This window comes from Carcharhinus amblyrhynchos, chromosome 9, assembly GCF_965287045.1.
Source record: "Carcharhinus amblyrhynchos chromosome 9, sCarAmb.v2.hapA, whole genome shotgun sequence".
In the NCBI taxonomy this organism is placed as follows: Eukaryota; Metazoa; Chordata; class Chondrichthyes; order Carcharhiniformes; family Carcharhinidae; genus Carcharhinus; species Carcharhinus amblyrhynchos.
Window position 1 is genome coordinate 69,849,515 of NC_137332.1, and position 22,891 is coordinate 69,872,405.

The 22,891-nt window shown below is 40.4% G+C and overlaps 1 protein-coding gene across 2 annotated transcripts; it reads right to left on the minus strand.

Moving 5' to 3' along the window:
- Positions 1 to 2,213: 2,213 nt before the first annotated feature.
- tmed5 (transmembrane p24 trafficking protein 5) lies at positions 2,214 to 22,708 on the minus strand. Of its 2 annotated transcripts, none has more exons than XM_080195913.1 (4): positions 22,480 to 22,708; positions 9,958 to 10,055; positions 8,143 to 8,323; positions 2,214 to 5,513 (listed from the first exon to the last, which is right to left on the minus strand). In XM_080195913.1, the coding sequence occupies exons 1-4, from the start codon at positions 22,663 to 22,665 to the stop codon at positions 5,295 to 5,297; spliced, it is 684 nt and encodes a 227-aa protein (XP_080052039.1). In that variant the 5' UTR covers positions 22,666 to 22,708; the 3' UTR covers positions 2,214 to 5,294. The 2 variants fall into 2 exon arrangements, with proteins under 2 accessions (XP_080052039.1, XP_080052040.1); XM_080195914.1 differs by having other exon boundaries at positions 22,452 to 22,633.
- Positions 22,709 to 22,891: the final 183 nt, after the last annotated feature.

Sequence of the window (22,891 nt, forward strand, 5' to 3'; positions counted from 1 at the left end):
TACACTGCTGAAGCCAGGAACGTTCCCCCACAGATAATTCGTTAGCATTCTCTTCCATCATTATTATAGGAAGTGCTATTTACGTAATCTCACACAACCCATTCAAGCCTAATATTGAAGTCACAGCCTACTGATGTTTCATTACCACACTAGATTGTTAGCTTAGATTATGGACAGCATGGTGGCATAGGGGTTCACATTGCTGCTTCACAGTGCCAGGGACCCACATTCAATTCAGGTCTCAAATAACTGTGGGGAGTTTGCACATTCTTCTCATGTTTAGGTGCATTTCCTCTGGATGCTCCTGTTTCCTCCCACAGTTCAAAGGTGTGCAGGTTAGGTGGATTGACAGAGATAAAATAATTGCTCTTCAGTGATCAGGATGTGTAGGTTAGGTGGATTAGCCAATGATGAATGTGCAGGGCTACAGAGGGACAAAGAAGAGAGTCTGGGTGGGATGCTGCTTTGGAGAGATGGTGCAGACCCAATGGGCCAAATGGCTGCTTTCTGCACTGTAGGTATGCTATGGGTCTATGTACTTGAGTCTGGGAGTAAAGCTTGTACCAGGGAGTGTTGAAATAGGTGCTAAACCAAGCTGATATTGTTAATGAAAAAAATTTGGTCACGGGGAGGTGAATCTAGCATCTAGCAACAAAACCAGCTCCGTTTTAAATGGGGAATAATTATAAGTGCAAAGCTAAACATGGCCCTCAACCTAACCTGTACTACTTGCCTGGTTGTATTTGTGCTTTCCATGATCCATCTTATTAAGGATCTGGAAGTTTGCTAGTTTTCACCTTCTCCTCCACCTCCAATCCCATAAGTTGTGGCACTTCTCCTCATGTAGATCCCAAATCTGCTGAAGAAAGAGTGATAGTGAGTGGTTGTTTGAATGGTTATGCAGACCTCCATCTCTCAGCAAGACTGGGAAGAAATCGCATGGTGGGTCATATGATTAGTTACATGACAACAGAAGCAGTCCCAACCAACTGGTGGACAGAGGCATAACTTGGGCAGATTTCAAATAAAATAAGAGGGAGGATGCCAACAATATCAAGAGCCAGGAAAGGAAAACAAGTGGTGAATGGTATAGGGAATAGGATTTAGGGAACAAGCATGAGATGGGTCTCACATAAGAGTCATGGAGGTTTACAGCATTGAAACAGGTCCTTCAGCCCAACTTGTCCATGACACCCTTTTTTTTAGACCCCTAAGCTAATCCCAATTGCCCGCATTTGGCCCATATCCCTCTGTACCCATCGTATCCATGTAACTATCTAAATGCTTTTTAAAAGCTAAAATTGTACCTGTCTCCATTACTATCACTGGCAGCTTGTTCCAGACACTCACCAGCCTGTGAAAGAATTGCCCCTCTGGATACTTTTGTATCTCTCCCCTCTCAGTTTAAAACCTATGCCCTCTAGTTTTAGACTCCCCTACCTTTGGGAAAAGATATTGACTACCTACCTTGTCTATGTCCCTCATTATTTTATAGACTGCTGTAAGGTCACCCCTCAGCCTCCTACGCTCCAGAGAGAAAAGTCCCAGTCTATTCAGCCTCTTCTTGTAACTCAATCCATCAAGTCCTGGTAACACCCTAGTAAATCTTTTCTGCACTCTTTCTAGTCTAATAATATCCTTTCTATAATAGGGTGATCAGAATTGCACACAGTGTTCCAAATGTGGCCTTACCAATGTCTTGTACAACTTCAACAAGATGTCCCAAAGGTATCTTCAGAGATGGCATGAGGAGAGCTAGGAAAGAAACTAGAGAACTATGCAAGTTAACAGCTAGAACATGGAGGAAACAGGAGTAAATTTGGCACGGTGATTGCCGTGAACAGAGGGACGTGGCAGAGGCAGCTGATTGGATGGTCTCGATCTTAGTCACAAAGAAGTCAGCGAGTTCCTTGTACATTATTAAAGTGAAAGCGGGGGTGTGAGGGAACAAAGGTTTGATAAGATGGTTTCCAGTTGAGAAAAGAAGCTGGGATGATCCTGAAATAGTGAGAAGTTTTGACAGATGACAAACAAGACCCAATAGTGTTTTAAGCCAGAACTGGGATAATGAGTAACTAAAACAATTGGAAGGCAACAAGTTTCTCAGATTTAACTGGCTTTATTCCTAGCTTTGGCAGCTTTGAGAATTAATCTTATCCAACCCAAAGTGGATTTATTCTTCAAATAACAAAGAGCACATCAAACAAATGAAATAGAACATAATTAAGATTGTTTTATTTCCAATGCTCGAATCAAACATTTTGAACAGTATGTTTTAATTACATGGAAGATTTACCATTTTTAAGATTTGCACAAGGCAATGGAACGGTTGATCTTCTTGGCTCAGCCTAATTTGCAATGCTTTAATACTGGGGTATTTGCAATTCATCTGAATGCATGTTCATATTGGAAGAGCATTATTGAGATAGGCTTCATAGGCTCTCGGGTATGATTATGGCTTTGTCACCTAAATTAAATAGTTACTTATTTCAATTGAGAAAAACTGACAACGTTCATCCATTTAAGTCCGAGTTTTCAGTTTCCAAGATTATCGGTGCAAAATGTGCATAAGATGCAGGAAATTTCAAACACCTCTTGTTCAGCTGAAATTTCTACAAGTGTGAACTGATAGAAACCTACAATACCAACAACAGACATGCGTTAAATTTGCAACCTACAAGTCACAGTATTTGGCAATCAAGTTTCAGACAAGAGAAATGACTGTCTGATGTACCTCATAAGCATTTTGAGCTAATTTCCTGATGTATATACAGATTTTAATGATCAATTCCTTACTATATGTGAGGCCAATTACATCTTCATGTGCATAACATGATTACACTGCACTTATATCCAGTTGTCAGTTGTGCCTGTACAATCAACACTTCCTCTACTTGCTGCTCACATAAATTGTATAAAAAACACGGAGGCACTTCCTAAAAAGTTCAGTCGCTGGAATAAGTCAACCACAGCCTGATAGGTTTGGTTATATGCAAAGCCCTTTTTTTCTATACAATCACAAAATTGTTTTCTTAGCTAAGCAGCTGAGGATTCTATCTAATTTCAAAAAAGGCATCAACAGAAATACTTGAAAAGGTTAGTTTCTAAATGATAAAAATAAAACTTCATGATCGCTTGAAACTTACTGCCAAGCTGACTAAATTTCACTGTAGGCTAATGGGCCATCAAATCTATAAATGGCCACAGAGATGGATCATTAGTATTCAGGCAAGACTTGGCCCAATTTAAAACTTGAGTGCTACACCAAGATTAGATGCACCGGTAAAACAATTAATGCAATTTTGATTTCATTATCATCTTCTTACCCAGAGTAGAACCCAGTCTTTTTGTAAATACAAGGAGAGTCAGATTTCCAAGACATTTATAAAAAAAAACTTTCCTCACAATTAGTACCAGTATACAGACACTGTGACCCTTTCATGAGTAACATTTCTAAAGAATATCACCAGATGGTCTGTCTCGGACCATATTTCTTTCAGGCTCTTGGTTGCGATTTTGAGTCCTGGCAGCTCTAAAGTAGAACAATTCAGCACAAGATAAAAACTCAACGGTTATTGTAGGGTTTTCAAAACTTTTTTGCAATTTAAATTTGGTATCCACGCACATATTACAGCTGGTTTATGACTCTTGTACATTAAAGCTGTGTCTTCCTTTATCTGCTGCATTCTACAGCTTGTCTGTGCCACTAACACAGAGCGTTGTAGACCTGCAAACACTTTGGATTAAGATTGCCTGATTCATGAATGTAAAGGCTGGGGGAGAAAACCAAACTTCAATGCTTTCACTCATTCAGCTGCTGAATCTTGGTATTCCACAATGGAACCTAATGTGACCAACACCGAGCCAGAAACAAAAGAGCAAGCATGTAGCTTTATCTCCGAAACAAGTGGGAAACAAGTAGTCAATAGAAAAGTGCCTTTAAAAGTCATTTCAAAGTATGTATCCTAAACAGCCACACAGTCTGTCCAAGTTCACAGTTTTGTTATAAAACAATAGGGGAAAAATGAAAATAGTCATTAATTATAATGTGATTAAAACATGTTTGAAGAAGTCAAGCAAGTTGTTTTTCAGGTAATATGGTTTCAAGGAAACAACAATGAAGGCATTAACAAATAATACTGCTTCTGCTTTAAGTGTAGACAGACAGATGTTTGATTTTCTATGAAATTACATACATTTGTCTCAATCACATTGTTCCTGAAGCCAAAATCACAACTGGATGTTTCTGGTTATATCATCAACAATAAATCTTTGCTCTCTCATAAATGCATACGAAAGCAAGAGATTAAAAAATTATCCCCAAACCAAATGAGGTCAGATGACAACAGAGATTTCAGTGAAATGCTCTGGACCACAGAGTATTTTCAGTTTCACCAAGTCTTTATAAGCATTAAAGTCCATCTGCTGTTTGTTTCCTTATATTTTGGCTTCAAAGATTTTTCATCTAAAATGTTACACAGACTGATAGAATAACTGGGCTAGCTTTAAAATGGAGGTCACTGCTGACTGCACCCCCACAGTTTCTGTTAAGATCAGCCTTTCTGCAGCACATAAATGTTCACTATGGCATCTTACATTATTTCTACAGTGTGTAAACTTCTCTGGTAACAATCAAATCAAATTATTAAAAACAAATGGCAGACCTAGTGGTCTGAATGCGTTATACTTTGGCCCCGGTCAGTACATATCACTACTTTAACAGTGGTGTTGCTGTGCAGAGTGTGAAACACTCAGGTTGAATTCACAATGCACCATTTCCCATACGCAACAGGCCTCGGTGTTTTAAAAGGATCCATGACACTCGAACAGAGAAACCCAGGCGTTCAAATCAAATATTTTTCCAACATGTACTAAACCGTTCCAGAAATGACAACGTAATTTGGAAAGTTAGTTACACAAACTATCTCTGACCAAAACAGCTTTCAGAATACAGTAAATTGCCAATGCTGATAATCCCAGCATTACTCCTCCCATCAGTGTGCCAGTATAAACCATCGATTTTATTTGGCAATGATATTAAGGCTTTAAGTCCTTAGTTTGGAACACTGACAGGATTGAAGGTTCAGGCATGTCCATTCATTCTCTCAAATGATTACAATTACGCTCCTCTATTTTGACCAAAATGTTGCTTAGTTAATAGTCCTATTGAACGTGATGGGGCTTTTTAAAAAAAAAATTACAATAAGGAAATTTCTGCATACACCAATGAAAATAATTGCTGTGGCCTTCCAGGCATCATCTTTTGTTGTGGTGTAACAATTATTTTCCGGGCGCTACGTGCGGCTTCTTCTCTTGTCGTTGAATAAATTTTTCAACATGTACACCTGAAGACAGGACACTGTGATCATCACAGCCAGGTTCACTACCGACCAGAAATTTACCCGATCATAGTTTCCTTCTTGCAGGTTCCGATCCCGTGCCTCGAAAGCTCGAAGCAGCCCCTGAATCTGGTTGCTTTTGCTAAGTCTGCCTTTCACATTGTTTATCGATTGCTAAATAAAAACACAAAAAAGGTCAGACATTTTAGTTTGCAAGACATTGAGCTAGAACAAAAAAAAACTGCACAACGAGTTAAATAGTGGTAGCAATTTTACTTCCATTGAGAAGCACATTTTATTTCTGAAAATAAAATTCTAGAAGCAAAAAGCTAAATAATCTTTAATTTTTCACAATGTCAAGGTTTAATTTAATTCCACTGAATCAAAGCTCTTCACTCTCAAAAAGGCAAGATGACCTAATTCTCCAGAAGATACTTCCACTTGGCTGATTATTGCCCTCAATACTGAAGACAGTCTCAGTTGCATCCGTAGTGGCGTACTCATTTTTGCCAACTGAACTACGTGAAATAAAACAAGACATTCTTGATATGATTATAATTTCACCACTATCTAAGAAGAAATATTTGAAATGCAAGCAAGGTTCATACAAATGTCACCTTGCCCAATTTTGTAAATACCTTTTTTTAATTAGTTTAAGCATACATTGATGCAATATTTGCCCTTCAGTGCATTTTTAAAGTGGGATTTTTCTCCTCTGGTTTCTCCCACCACTACAATGGGAAACAGAAGTTTAATCTCTCATTACTACATTAACAATCTCAATCACACAGCAACAGAGACAGCATTGTTAACAAGCACATGATATGCATCCCTGAGTAGCTGATGGAGCAGGAGGGACAGGAGGCTGGGTGAATTTGCTGAACTAAAATGACAGGAAATCTAAAAAAGGATCCATACTAGTTTTCCAACCTGCCACGGTGCTTTTATTCTTTCAAATATTATTCTCAGACTAGGACTTGAAACTAGAAAAACAATCAGACAGCTGAATCCCACATCAGTGTGTTTACTAAAAGAGCAATTTCACAAAGTAACTGGAGACATATTCAAATACAGAGATTTTGGAAATGTACACAGAACCAGTACGTTCCAAATTAATATGTGCACCTTACTGGGGCATAATGAATTCAACAGACAATTAAGAATATCTGAGATTTTGAGTTATTCAGTTATTATATTGGAAAATTTAATACTTAGGGATTTTGCATTGTAGATTCTGTGCCACATCTTCTCTTGCAATAGGTGTCAAAATAATCTATCTTTTTATATCAAGCAACTGTCTTTTCCTGTTCTTAATCTTGCTTTAAGATTTATAACTTGTTATATATATTTTTGGTCTTGGCCACTGATATCTTATACGCTTACAGACGTGCAATCAAAGTCAAAGTAAAACAAGGCTTTTAATATAAAGAGCAAGAGAGTAGCCAGGGAGAGGGTTGGCCCACTCAAGGGTAAGGGAGGGAATCTATGCGTGGAGCCAGAGGAAATGGGTGATGTATTAAATGAATACTTTGCATCCGTATTCACCAAAGAGAAGGGCTTGGTGGATGATGAGTCTGGGAAAGTATATGCAGATAGTTTGAATCATGTTGAGATCAAAAAGGAGATGGTATCGGGGTTCTTGAGAAATATCAAGATAAACAAGTCCCCAGCGCCTGATGGGATATACCCCAGAATACTGAGGCAAGGGAGGCAACTGTTGGGGCCTTGTGAGAAATCTTTGTTTCCTTACTGGCTACAGTGGAGGTAAACACAGTAAGAGGTCTCACAACACCAGGTTAAAGTCCAACCAATTTTTTTGATAGTAAACTCACAAGCTTTCGGGGTTTGCCCCTTCGTCAGGTGAATGGAGAGTTCTGACCTCAGACAGAGCATATAAAGCACAGACAGTTTACAGATTACTGATTAGAACATGAGTCTTTACAACTAATCTGCTGTTCAAGTCTTAAAGATGCAGACAATGTGACTGGAAAGAGCATTAGGCATTGGTTAAAGAGATGTATATTGTCTCCAGACAGTACAGTAAGTGAGATTTTGCAAGCCCAGGCAAGTCACGGGGGTTACTTGAATAGCAGGATAGTTGTAAAGATTCGCATTCTAATCAGTAATCTGTAAACTGTGTGCTGTTATATGCTCTGTCTGAGGCCAGAACTCTCCATTCACCTGACGAAGGGGCAAATCCTGAAAGCTTGTGAGTTTACTATCAAATAAATTGGTTGGACTTTAACCTGGCGTTGAGAGACTTCTTGCTGTATTTACCCCAGTCCATTACCGGCATCTCCACATCATAACTACAGTGGAGGTCCCTGAGGATTGGAGAATAGCCAAAGTTGTTGCCTTGTTTAAGAAGAGTAGCAAGAATAATCTAGATAATTACTGACTGGTGAGCCTTACATCAGTGGTAGGGAAATTACTGGAGAGGATTCTTCAAGACAGGATTTATTCCCACTTGGAACTAAGTGGATGTATTAGTGAGAGGCAACATGGTTTTGTGAAGGGGAGGAAGTGATGAAGATGATTGATGAGATAGGGCAGTAGTTGTTGTCTACATGGACTTCAGTAAGGCCTTTGACAAGGTCCCTCATGGCAGACAGGATCCAAAGGTCAGAATTTGTCTAAACAGAGGGAACTTCTCATCCTTGGAGTAACAGACATAGATGGGGAGCTTAATGGCTGTTGCAATCTTACCTAAGCCATGTTTGTTTTTGCTCAATCTATTTGTTTCTCTTTACAGTTCAAACAAGAGTTGTAACAGAGTAACATGATAGGTTAAACTGTCACCTACCAGAATATCTTCCAGTTTCATATCGAGCAATTCCCCTCCTTGTAGAAAATCCTTCCAGCTGTTTGCATCGTCCTCGGGTTCCATGTTGTCCAGAATAAGCTCAAAGAAAACTATCTTCTCTGAGATCGAACTGAACGAGTTGTCGAAGCAAAACATGTAGTCTCCATTCTCAGTTTCAATGCTAAAAAAGGAAGAGAAATTTTTAAGCATGAGGAAACATTCAAATATTTAAAGTTTGTTCATCAAACATGAAAACAGTGCAGATGACGAATGGGATAGAAGCTTCTGTCATATCGGACATCCCCATAATACACTATTTCCTGCAATGATGCACTTACGCCCTATTTTATAAATTGTTAAATAAGTAATGGGGGAGAAGCCCTCTGTTGAAATGCAGAGTGAAATTTAAATCAGAATTTGACAATTAAAAGCCTTAATCATTATTAACTAAATTTATCAGTAAATACACGCTATAGTTTTTAGTTTTTGTGAGACATTTGTGTGTGACTGGAAACAATTTTAATCCTTTGAGCATTTGGGTGACACGGTGGCACAGTGATTAGCACGGCTGCCTCACAGTGCCAGAGACCCGGGTTCGAGTCCCGACTTGGGTCACTGTCTGTGCAGAGTTTGCATATTCTCCCCGTGTCTACATGGGTTTCCTCCAGGTGCTCTGGTTTCCTCCCACTATCAGAATAACATGCTGGTTAGATGCGTTGGCCATGCTAAATTCTCTCTCAGTAAACCCAGCAGGCGCTGGAGTATGTTGACTTGGGGATTCTCACAGTAACTTCAATGTAAACTCACTTGTGACACTAATGAAATAAACTTTAAACTACTTCCAGAATTTGCTGTTTTTATTTCAGATTTCTGTTACCTGCAGTCTATTTTAATATCGATTGGCACTTCTTCAGAACTCTATGAGACCTTTTTTCCTCTTCAGCTGTGCAATACTGCCCTTCAAAAAGGGTTTGAATTCAAATCTTTAAATTATATTCAACAATTTGCATACATATTAATAACAAAGAGAACCAATATTATATATTAATGGACCTGGATGTAGAGAGACAAACTAGGGAAAAAAAACACTTGAAGGTCCTTTTTCCTGCTGCCAATGTATTAGCTGAGGACGGCATTACAGTAATGACACACAGTTTTATATCCAACAATTCACATGGGTAAAGAGACAGAGAAGCTATCCACAGTAACCATCTGGTGTCAGCATCAGTTGTATATTAATAGTCCTCAATGTGCTTTAGATTGTCTAGAGGACTACTTGAAGGTCCTGCTGCCAAGGTTTTAGCTAAAGGCTGCATGATAAAAATTGGGGGTAGGGGTGGGGGAGGAAATACACACATTGCAGATCATATGAACTGCTCATGATTTAGTGCATTGGAGTCTCAATTGTGTAACTGTCATCGGTGACATATCGTCTACCACGTTATTCATTTAATCTAAATGACCTTGGCTCACTGAGAGGCAATATCTCACCATTGCCCTGAAGTCGGCAGTTTATACCAAAATTCATTATCTATAAATATTTATAGATATACGAATAATTCCTAAATAGAAAATACAAACATAAAAAGGATACAGGTCTATATCATGATCTGTTAATATGACAGATTTAATCGTTGATACACGATAGTACATATCTATTATGTCATTGATGACAAAGGTTCTTGACACGTAACATCTAAAGTTAATGAGTTGATCAGTTTAAAGTTTAACCCAAAATAACCAACAGAACACCTCTGGAGCTAGACTCATTTAACACAAATAACTTAAAGCAGAATCCCTGTTGCTTTCACCTACCTGTGAACCCCATCAGACTTCCTCTGATCAAAATACAAAATGTTTCCATTTGGTGATGCAATATAGAAATCCACATCCAGCCCTGCCCCGTCAATCACCTAAATGATAGATGGGGGGGAAATTAAAAATCAATGGATGCTGCTAAGTATATGTCTGCAAAAATATTTAATCGTTCAAAAATATTTTTAGTTGTTCAACCTTTTCAAAACAGGCAATTACAAAATTTTCTTTCAGTCTATTGATCACATTAATAGCAAGGAGAGTGATTTGCCAGTGTATTCACCAATGTATCATTTCCCCCATGTAAATCAGCAAATTGCAGAAATCAGGTGGATCGACAGCAATAGCTTCAAGTAGAATCAGTTGTAAATTCAACAGCAGATTACTGACTGAGCAAAGAAATACAATTTGTAAGTCTTGATATTTTCTGTTATGCTCGTTAAAATAGTCAGATATATGCTATGCATTACAGTTTGAGATTTTAGATCAATGATAGGCAAGCTAGGCTTGAGTGGGTTGCATGAGTTGCCCTCTTTCATCGCAAGATTGAAATCAGGCTTGTTCGCTCACCATGACCCCATTTAAGACATGCCAAATTTTCTAAACGAGTTAAAAGAAATGCTTCATGTTTTTGTATATTAATAGTTCTGTCTACTTTTCATAGTAAATTCATTGCAGTGTTAATGTAAATTTACTTGTGACTAATAAATACATTTTTTCAAATAGTAAAAAAGGAAATATTTACACTTTCGTTGGATGCGGAGGGAACGTACAACTCTCACAGTCAATGTTACGTGCAATCAGCGTGCACTTCACTTCACCTGCCCCTGCTTTAAGTGCATATCACTTCAGTCATACTGATAGAGAAAAGCTAAGCGGTTGGAAACCAACAGAATGTGGCAACCCTGCACCTGGGGCAATGATCAACAAAATGTCCTGTGGGCCTCACCTGATGGATTGCATGTGGCCCTGAACCGCAAGTTGCTGACTGCATTTTTTAGAAGTTTAAATTATATTTTCCAAAGCAGTTTTTGATAAATGTATATAAAGGCAAGTTTGCTCTATGACACACAAGTGTTCTTTCTTCACAGGTAATTTGAAAGCTAAACTAAAGGAGGTTATGTAAAGTTTTACAATGCACAATTTATTCCTTTTGCATACAGCAACAACAGATAACTTTTAATTTTTAGTTGAAAAGCTGCTTACTTTACTGTAGAAAAGGTGTTCTACACTATATTATTATGGTTTAGATCAGACACTCCCCTGTACCAAAGCTTCATCCAGTAATACCAATATCCGTCCTGGTTCTGGATCCTTATTCAGAACAGCCAGCCTTCAGGTGGTTTGCAGCGGGGCAGGTTTTCTCTCATTCTGTTTTGTAAAAGCATTGACAGACTGTCCTATTTAAATGACTGGAAATGCATAGTGCAAAATGGCACACTTTCTGAAGCACATCATCAAAAAGGATTGTTCCAGTACAGTTTTGAGATGTTTGAGTTACGCTGGCAAAGTAAGGTCCCAGTCAGTAATTTACAATGCTTTGGATAAAATTATGGCGTTTTTAATAAACTTGCGCAGGTGTTTCAACTTAATGCAAGTGCCAAAGGCTAGCTATTACATTGAATGAGGCAGGATATCATATTGTGGAATATTGCAGATAATTTCAGTAATAGCAATGATACCTACACACAACTAAATGTTAAACATAATATTTTAATTTATATATATATTCAAAACAAAGTCTTAGAGGGTGCAGAGAAACAAGTAAAAAGGACATTACGCTCAACAACACTTTGTATGAACAGATATAAACCATATTGTCAATGAATGTGAGTTGATGTTAAATTACTGCGATTTGGGTCAATTTGCCCGATCAATGCGAAAATAATCAGTTTAAAATAAACCCCCACCCCACCTCCACTCCCCAAGTCCAGTAGTCAAAACATAACCTAAAAAAAGTTTTTTTTAAAAAAGGATTATAAAAGCAACAGAAGAAAAATTACATTTTGGAAGCGTAGCACACTGACCAGCTTTGGGTATAAATATATAAATTCAAATTCTCTCAGGAGAAATGGCAACCACCATCCTCAAAAATGTTGATAAACAGGTGAAGGAACATTTTGACAATAAGGCAAGTTAAATTTGAAGTGGAAATGGGCTCATAAAACTTGCAGTCAAATTACACAGAACAAAAAACTGGATTGACTGGTTGTTTTGCAATTCATCCAGGTTGGAGCTCCTTCTACTTACATTCTAAAAGAATGTAAAGTGGTTACACTGCATCAGAAATGGAAAGATAGTTGTCCTGGGGAAATGATGGAAAGGAAAGAGAAGCAGAGGACTAATAATAGCTTTTGTTAAATAGTCTCAGTTGAATTTGAGGGGGTGAATAGGAACATAATTTGGAGCTTCAGTTCAAATTGATGAAGCTCCATTTAATAAACTAATCTTTGAAAAGCTTCAGAGAATTGTATTGTAATATATCTAAATTAAACTTTGATGCATGCGTCACGGGGCATTTTGAAAATCCACCTGCCACATAGGCAGATTTTGTGGTCTGTGAGTCATTATAAACTAAATCACAAAGTTCAGTCCTGGAAAACCTTTGAGCTGTTGGGTCATCCCAGTATTTGTGGTGCTAGGTCACAGTGAACCAGTAAATTCTGAACGTAACATTTTGAAGTAAAGCCACATTGCCAAATGACCAGTTTGGACACCGCCCAGACAGGTGGTTGTACTGACAGCCTGCCTCTCTTCCGTGGCTTTGTTTGCATTTGGGTGATCCTGTACACCTGAAACTTTCTCAATCCAAATGGCACCACAGGGACTGGAGTACACCCCTGACACTAGCAACACGGTGGCGCAGTGGTTAGCACTGCTGCCTCAAGCACCAGGGACCCGGGTTCAATTCCCAGCTTGGCTCATTGTCTGTGCAGAGTCTGCATGTTCTCTCCATCTCTGCGTGGGTTTCCTTCCAAAGCTCCGGCTTCCACCCACGGTCTGAAAGATGTGCTGATTAGGTGGCTCGGCCATGTTAAGTTCTACCTCAGTATTCCCGAACAGGCACCAGAGTGTGGAGACTAGGGGATTTTCACAGTAACTTCATTGCAGTGTTAATGTAAACCTACTTTTGAGGTTAATAAATAAACTTTAAACATTTAAGTTTCTTTTCTTTGCTATAATTTAGGTGATATTTTTAGTTTCGCCTTTCTGAAGAACATTTTTTGTTGGATTTTTCTTAGTTGGGGTATTGGGACAACAAAGTGCACAGATTCGTCAAGAAAGACAATATTGTCAATGATAGTCACAAGAATACATTTCACTCATGTAATTAAGGCTCCTGTTTTCCTGTAAAGTTGTGTGTAAACTTCTTGCAGAGGCATATTTTTCCTCACACAGATGAATGTTCCAGACTCGAGGACTCCTAGATTCATTGCACACGTACCCTTGGTTGGTTTTGCAATGCCACATGTCAAGCAAGACTTTGGTGCACAGCGATGGCAGGTCAGAAAAGTGAATATCCAACATCAGATGATGTCTAATTTCACAAGCGGTCTCATGACAATTGTATTTCAAATGCGGTTAACTATATTCAGGTGGAGGTTATTGAGAGACACTTTTGTGACCAGTGGGTGTCATGGGGGTTGGGGTCATCAACACACTGATAATGACATTTTGGCTTAGTTAATTAAGTTTCCTTTTGACATTTTGTTTCAATCACAATGCCCAACAGGGGCTGTCACCCCTTTATTTATTGACAATTTATACTTCTCAAAAGAGAAAATAAAGACACACTTCTCACTGACACTGCAGTGTGTTTGAGTTGGGAGGTGTTTACTTGTAATATTTCACTCTGAATAAATCTAAACTGAATCAAGGTTAGCTCCAGCTATGTCCTTCACCAACTGGCTATCAGGAGTTAAGTTCTGTCAGTAGGAGCAGCCTCACTTAAGTATTTCAATGCTTCTTAAAGATGAGCTATCTTTAATCTTGGATGAGCTCCAAAGCAAGACTCCTGACTATGAAACTGAGTGCAATGGTGTCCGTGGGCTTGTTCTGAAGTAACGTGGCAGATAGGTTCTTGAAGTGCTTTTTTGTACATTTACTCCAACATTTTTCTCCAATATTTATCAATCCTTATTTTGGGCATTTTCTTTTATCCCTGATTCTCTCTCATCAGTACTTCATATTCTTCTTGCAGTTTGTTTGATGTTACATCTTGAATGGAGGTCCACAAAACAACAGGCATTTCAATTATTTGATGAGCTAAGGTAAAAAGATTGACACATTTATTTCATAACCAAGTCACTCTTTGACCACAACTTGTATCTACTCAGCACCTTCAACACAAGGGACTCATATACTCTTTATACACTTATGACTGAGTGGCCAAATTCCACTCCAACTCGATTTTCAAATTTGCTGATGATACCACCACAGTGGATCGGATCTTAAACAATGATAAGACAGAGTACAGGAAAGAGATAGAGAATATGGCAAAATGGTGCAATGGCAATAATCTCTCCACAAGGTCAGTAAAACAAAGGAGATAGTCATCGACTTCAGGAAGCGTGGTGGAGGATATATTCCTGTCTATATCAACAGGGATGAAGTGGAAATGGCCAAGAGCTTTAGGTTTCTAGGTATCCAGATCAGCAAGAACCTGTTTGGTCCCTCCACACCAATGCTGTAGTTAAGAAAGTTCACCAACACCTCTCACTGACCTTTACAGATGCATCATAGAAAGCATTGTTTCTGGATGTATCATAACTTGCTATGGTTTCTGCCACCTGCTCCGACCAAGATCACAAGAAACTACAAAGAGTTGTGAATGTAGCCAGTACATCATGCAATCCAGCCTCCCATGCATCGTCTCTGCCTACACTTTCCCACTGCCTTGGAAATGCAGCCAGCATTGTCGAGTTGATTTGGGTGTAGAATAAGAGTTGAGCTTACTCTACACCCTAGCTATGACTGTAACACCACATTATGCACCCTCTCCTTTCCTTCTCCTCTATGCACTCTATGGATGGTATGCTTTGTCTGCCTAGCACAATAAGCCATTTCTCACCGTATACCAATATATGTGATAATAATAAATCAAATCAAAAAGATTCCAAGGCGAAATTAGATAGGTTTAGCAAGATTTGATTAGAGATTGCTTTCAAATTAAAAAATGGAGCATTCTCTGCTGCAAATGGCAAATGGGGTGAGAATGCCCAGTAGGTCACAAATAAGAACTGGAGGGGGAACATATAATGCAGGAGATTGCATATTTGACAACACAAGGCCTAACAGTAGCTTATAGATATTGATGAAGATTTGAAATGTCATGTAATGATGAGAATCATAGAGACATAGAGGTTTAGTGTGGAAACAGGCCCTTCGGCCCAATTTGTCCATGCCACCCCTTTTTTAACCCCTAAGCTAGTCCCAATTGCCCGCATTTGGCCCATATCTCTCTACACCCATCTTACCCACGTAAATATCTAAATGCTTTCTAAAAGACCCACCTCTACTACTAGCTCTGGCCGCTTGTTCCGGAGGCTCACCACCCTGTGTGAGAAAGAATTGCCCATCTCACCTTAAGCCTATGCCCTCTAGTATTAGACTCCCCTATCTTTGGGAAAAGATATTGACTATCTAGCTGATCTATGCCCCTGATCTATGGGGGCAAGTGATAGTAAGGAATGAACTGTCTGATCAGTGATTCACCAAATAACATAACTGGCCAGTAGCATATAAAGATGAAGGCAATTTTTCATATACAAATTAACTAACCAAACCATCAGATTAACACAAATCTGTGACTGACCCTACTTCACTTTAATGCTTTAGTTTTCTTTGGGATCCCCTAGCAATACGCATCATTAATCAGATGTGAATGTGACAGCATCTCTGCCAGTTCCAGTCTCCAAGCTGCTGGGAACTATGTAAAACCAATTCTTGTTGACTTGAACTGTTAACTGCACTCAGGAAGTCAAAGCAGATATCAAAAACTCACTGAGATATATTTCTTCCAGAGAGAAATTCTCCACTGCTTTTGGCCCTTGACTTGGCAATGAGTCTGTACACCTTGTGGATCTTCGTTCCTATTGCCGATACTCTGAAGCAGCTCCCAGACTGAACTCATTTCACCAGGCAAGAGCTCATTGATGCTTCATGCTGGTTCCATCTTTGCTAAGTCATTACTGTTCCACCACAGGATCTTTAACTTTACTTCCAGACTCCTTCATATTCATCATTTTCTATTTTCCAATTGCATGTTTATGTTTTAATGTTTTCTAATTTTTATCTAATTAGGCCTAAGTCACTTGCACTCTCCATGCATCCACTTGCAGTTTGGCTGCACCAGACCCAAGTCCCTCACTCTATTTCCACCTTTGCTCGCTCTTTTATCTTCTTTTCTCTTCACTTCTCCTGGATTCTTTCCTATTGTAACTTTTCCTTTCACTTCTCCTTGTTCAGGTACTCGACACACTGAATTCCCTACCACAACCCTTCAACACTCCTCAATCTTGCTGTTTTCTTGCCACTGTCCGAGGCTTAGCTCTGTCTTACATAAACCTACAACTTCTTGCTGTCTTTCTAGGCAACCTCTAATAGGCCCACAGAGGCACTCAGCAATGGTTCATTACAAGCAATCTGAAATGCCCCAGTCCACTTTTCTCATTGAACTTCCCACCTACTGGAGGCTAACTTTACTTGTCTTTTTCCTATCCACCTCACCATTCCCACTGCTCACCTTGTGGACTCTGCTGGTGGATCAGCTCTCACCATCCTTCTGTGCATCTCCCTCCAGAGTGTCCATCCATTAGTAAACAAGGCCCTTGTCATACAGGAACTTACTGTTGACGAATGCATTAACATCATGCTCTTAACTGAAACCTGGTGAGGGGTGATGACACTTTCCTCCTTAAATGTCTGGCTTTATCTTCCAACAACTTATCACAAGATCATCGTTTGCCCGACACACCCCCTCTTTTGAGAATCTCATCTTTTCCACCCTCTCAACTCTTGACTCAAAATCATCACTTTGTATCTCCCTCCCAGAGAGAATGGTGACACAGATCTCTCCACTGTTTTCCTCCCTCAACCTCGCCACTGAATGACTTATCATCATTTCAACTTCCATCTCTACTCATCTAACTCAACAAATGCCTTTTTATCATCCCTAAAACTTCTCAATCCATATTCCTGGGTTGGTCTTAGACTTTACTAGTCCAATAATTTAAATCACTGATAGGGCCATCTCAAATTATCACCTTGTGTCACTCTCGCACACCGCTCTCTTTAATACTGATTTTCTTACCCAAGCCCTCACTTCTGTCCTTGATGTCCGAATCCGCAGTAAAACCATCACTCTCTCTCACCCTAGCCATTCTGTTGGCACAGCCATCATCTCTCCCCCTCAAGTCTAAAGGATGTAGTCCTGAAAATACAATGGAAAACTGGTTTAGCCATGCATCGCTAAATCTAGTTGCATCACATGAAACACTATTGGGTCTTACTTCCAAATTTGTAGACTTCTTTATCACTAATATTGAGATAATCCAATCAGCTGCCTCTGCCGAGTCCCTCCTTTCCACTAGCCTGTCTGGCCAAACCTCCTTTAATGCTCTCCCCTGCCCCAACATCTTTATCTAGTTTCTTTCCTATCTTTCTTCACTCCCTTCCTGAGCTCATCTGGATAATGAGACTCGCATTCTGTTTCCACTACTGATCACCATGCCTCCCCTCCTGATACCCTCATTACCAATACTGTAAATGGTTTCATGTGTTGTCCCTGTCTCCTTCAAATCTGTTGTCATCACCACTCAAATAAAACCCCCTTGTCCTTGCAAACTGCTATTCCATCTTCAACCTTCCCTTCCTCTCCAAAGTCCTTGAATGTGCTGTTGCCTTCTCATTCTGTTCCCATCTTTTGTGGAACTCCATGTTTGAATCTATCGAATGAGGTTTCTGCTCCTGCTTATCAAAGTCACAAATGACATCCTGTGTTACTCTGACAAAGAAAAACGTTCTGTCCTTGTCTTTTTTGACTTGGCTGCTTCCTTTGACACTGTTGACCACACCATTCTCCTCCAATACTTCTCTGTTGTCATCTAGCTGGGAGCATCTGCTTTCACATGTTCCATTCTTACCTAACTGAAGCTATAAGAATCACTTGCAATGGTTTCTCTTCCTCTGCCTGTACCATGACCACTGATGTCCCCCAAAGATCTATCCTTGACCCTCTCCTATATCTCATCTACATGGTGCCCCTTCGCAATATCATCCGAGGACAGTGCATTAAGTTTTTCACATGCTCTAAATCAACATCACCTCTTCAGAATGCTTATTTAACGTCCAGAGATGGATCAGCAGAAACTTGCTCCAATTAAATATTGGGAAGACTGAAGCCATTGTTTTGGATTCTTTGTTCTCTAGCTCCTAATTCCATCCCTCGCCCTCGCAACAGTCTGATGTTAAGCCAGACTGTTCACAAACTCAATGTTATATTTGACCCTGACATGAGCATGATCTTACTGAATGGCGGGGCAGGCTCGAAGGGCTAGATGGCCTACTCCTGCTCCTATTTCTTATGTTCTTATGAGCTTCTGAGCTCACATTCATGTCATCACCAAGACCGTCTATAGTCACCCTGGTAATATCACTCAAGTTCATTCCTGGTTCAGTCTATTTACATCTGTACCTTCACTATCTCTAGGCTTAACCACTCCAATACACTCCTGACTAGTCTCCCACAATCTGCTCGCTGTGAACGTGAGGTCATTCCCAATCATAATTACTCCACTATTAGTAGCTGTAACTTCAGTTGCTCCATGCCCTGGAATTCCTTCCCTATGCCTCTTTTTCCTCTATACTATTTCTGAAAGCCTCCTTTTTGACCAAGCTTCTGATCATTGATCCAATATCACTTTAGTCATATTTTATTTATATCATGCTCCTGTGAAGTACCATTAATGACGTTAAAGATGCTATATAAATTTCTGTTGCTGTGGTTGACTATACGACGTACAGAGGAGAATGCATCCCTCAGTGCAGGACTGAATGGATGGCAATGTAAGATTTTCAGTCATTCCAGTATACCTGGCTCCTGGAAATATACACTTTATTCTACAATTAAAACAAGTTAATTGGAAACCTATGCACATCATAATTTGAGGACTCCATTCTAGATTGAATGTATAAATTTTTACTCTGCACCAGTTATTGCGAGGATAAAAACTAGAAACAAATGGGACAGTCACAAATTATACTGGCAAACCATGTTTTTGTAAAATTGTCTACTATTCCAAAACAAAAACACCACATGGATCTGAAACAGATTTATTTTCACAATGAGCATTCAGTTATAATAAATGTATATACTAGTAAGAGCTACCCTGAATCACTGCAACAATGGAACAGATTTCTCAAACTGGCTTTTGGGCAGTAGTTTTTTGCAGTAATTTAGATCCAGAGAAGGTATGTATTTTTTCAGTCATTCATGGGACACGCAGCATTTATTGCTCAGCTAGTGAAGCGATCATTAATTGCAGATCCCTAACTTCCTTTGAGAAGATGACATAGTAGGTTAGCACTGCTGCCTCACAGCACCAGGGTCACAGGTTCAATTCCTGGTTTGGGTCACTGTCAGTGCAGAGTTTGCACGTCTCCCGTGTCTGTGTGGGTTTCCTTTGGTACTCTGTTTTCCTCCCACAGTCCAAAGATGTGGGTCAGGCTGATTGACCATGCTAAACTGACCCTTAGTGTCAGGGGAATTAGCAGGGTAAATACATGGGGTTATGAGATAGAGCCTGGACGGGATTGTGGTCATTGCAGACTCATTGGGTCAAATGGCCTCCTCCTGCATTATAAGGTGGTGGTGAGCTGCCTTCTTGAACTGCTGCAATCCATATATGTGGTGTAGGTACAGCCACAGTGCTGTTAGGGATGGAGTTCCAGGATTTTGGTAATAGAGAAGGTATGATGATACATTTCAAGTCAGGACAGTGAGTTACTTTGCAGAGAACTTCCAGGTGGTGGTGTTCCCATGTGTCTCCAGTCTTGTCGTCCTAGATGGTAGTGGGCCTGAGTGTGGAAGGTGCTGGCTCTGGAGGCTTGGTGAGTTTCTGCTCTGCATTGGAAGCAGTACAGAGAAGGCTTACCAGAATAATACCCGGAATTGGTGGTCTGTCTTACGTGTAAAGGTTGGACAGGCCAGGCTTGTATGCATTGAAGTTTTGAAGTGGAAGAAGTGACTTGATTGAAGCAGATAAAATCCTGAGTGGTCATGACAGAGTGGATGTGAGAGAATATTTCCTCTTGTGGAGAATCTAGAATTAGGGGTCACTGTTTTTCAAAAAGGTATCCATTTAAAACAGAGATGAGGCAAAAACTTTTCTCAGAGTATTGAGTGTCTTTGGAACTCTCTTCCTGAAAAGGTGGTGGAAGCAGAATCTTTGAACATTTTTAAGGCAGAAGTGTATAGATTCATGGTAAGCAAGGGGGTGATAGGTTATCAGGGTAGATGGTATTTCATTTGCACATGCAATACTGCAATCCCATCTAAGTCGTGTGTTATTTTGAGTGAAGCAAATGATCAATAAATTAAACAAATTGAAGATGGGTGACAGCCTCTGGTAGGGCATTGTATCTACAACAAAACATCAAAGAAACCTTAACTAATCAAACTAAAATATAATGACCGGAGATGGTGATCAGCCACGCCTGGCAGTCACAGTAGGCCCGAAGCATACTGGTGGATGTTGTATGCTCCCTCTTTAGGGCTACTTGGCTGTGAAAGTAGCCATGGTAGAGGGATAGACAGTAGTTCGGACAACTTCCTCGACTGGACCTTGGCCAGGCCCAGAATCTGGCTTATGAGGAGGTCCTCCTGTCTCCCCGTCACCCCCGCTGCTCTGGATGGAAATTTTAAAACGCCTTGTAACTGCGATCTCAGGTAGTCAACCATTCTCCAATCCACAGTTGGAACATCAAGAACCCAACCTTGCAATTTAGGTACCTTATGATGACAACACTAAGTACAGGAGCCAAATTTGCAATCCTATATGTCTCGCAATTGAAATCTCAGGTACTCACATTTGCACTTCCAATTGTGCTGCAAAGACATTCAGCTTCACAAACATGCGTTCTCCACATTACACTAAAACATTACTTTTTTAATTCTTTCATGGAACATGGATGTCACTGTCAAGGTTAATGTTTGTTGCCCATTCCCAATTGTCCTTGAGAAGGCGGTGGTGAATCCCAGGGTGACCAACCATCCTGTATTTGACACGATCCTCCCATAATTATATGTTTTGGCCTGCCTTTCATTTGGTTACCCTCATACCATTCATCCCATATTTCTTGGACAGTGAGGGAGACTGTTGGGAAATCCCATCTTTGGTTTCTGTGTTTACATCTGTGGTCCTGCACATGGGGTGCAATCTGAGCCAGACGTGAGGTCTGGAATTGCTCTGAAAGCTAAGTTACCAAAGCTTGCGAGATTTGGCATGGCACAGGGAAGGGAAAGATTGTGAAAAGGAGCAGCAGACAGGCCCTGGGCAGTGGGAGGAGGGCAAAGTCCCTGCCAAGAAGGACCCAGAGACTGGGTCTAGAATCAGGGGAGTCATAATTTTGGCACCTGGTAGAGGGGAAGGGGAACAAGAGTTGGCAAAAGGGGCTGCTGAGGAATTTGGGGGAAGAGGCTGTTGAGGGAGTATATAGGGTGAGGGGATTTGGAGATTTGGTTCTGAAGTGTGTAATTGTATGGTAGGGAATAGCATGGAGCATCATGGATGGCACGGTGGCTAGTACTGCTGCCTCTTAGCACCAGGGACCCAGGCTCACTTCCTGGCTTGGGTTACTGCTTGTGTGAAGTCTGCATGTTCTCCCCATGTCTGCATGGTTTTCCTCCTGGTGCTCTGGTTTCATTCCACAGTCCAAAAGATGTGCTGGTTAGGTCATGTTAAATTCTCCCTCAGTGTACCCGAACAGGTGCCAGAATGTGGCAACTAGGGGATTTTCACAGTAACTCATGGAAGGTTAGGTGCATTGGCTATGCTAAATTGCCACTTAATGTCTCAGGTTGTGTAGGTTAGAAAGATTTGTGGGGTTACGGGGATAGGATCTGGGTGGGATTGTTGGTGCAGACTCGATAGGCCACATGGCCTTCTTCTGCACTGTAGAGGTTCTATGATTATAATGTGCACCCACTTATGACACTAATAAATAAACTTTGAAAATTTCCCAAGGTAGGGACCTCATACAGTTATTGAGTGGTTGATTATAAAGCCTCTGGCTCACCATCTACCTACCAACCTCAAACCACAACCCACTACCCAAATTCCACTCGTACCCTAAAGTGTCCTCAGTGGGCCACTTCCTTGAACCATTGCAGTCCATTTGGTGTAGGTACATCCACAGCGCTAAGGGAGGGGTGTTACTATTACGAAACAAATGAAAACCCCGGCGATTTCTTTCCCAAATATTTAAAACAAAACCTCATGAGGAAGCTTGACCGTGGCCGACCTGATACTCAATTTCCAGGGTGGCATCTTTCTTCATGGTTTGGTAGAAACATTCCTTGTGGCCAGCCGGCAGAGTGAAAGTGAAATCGCTGTCAAAGGACTGGGGAAAACAGAGGGAAAGTTGCGCCCAGTCGGAGAAGAGGCAGAGAAACAGCGGGGACAGGACGAGGCAGGAGAACAGGCCCATGGCTGAGCCCTTTGGCTAAGGGGGGGATGGGGTCAAAGGTGAGCACCAGCCCCAAAATGACCTTTGCTCCCCAGCAGAGGCAGCACGAGCACCCGGGGCGGCCAATCACATCGCTGAACGCGGCCACCAACCGCCACCTGTCCTCCCCATTCACAAAAATAAATCCTGCCTCTTTGATTGACTGAAAACCGAGACTTATTCATTATAACTCAATTAAATACAGATC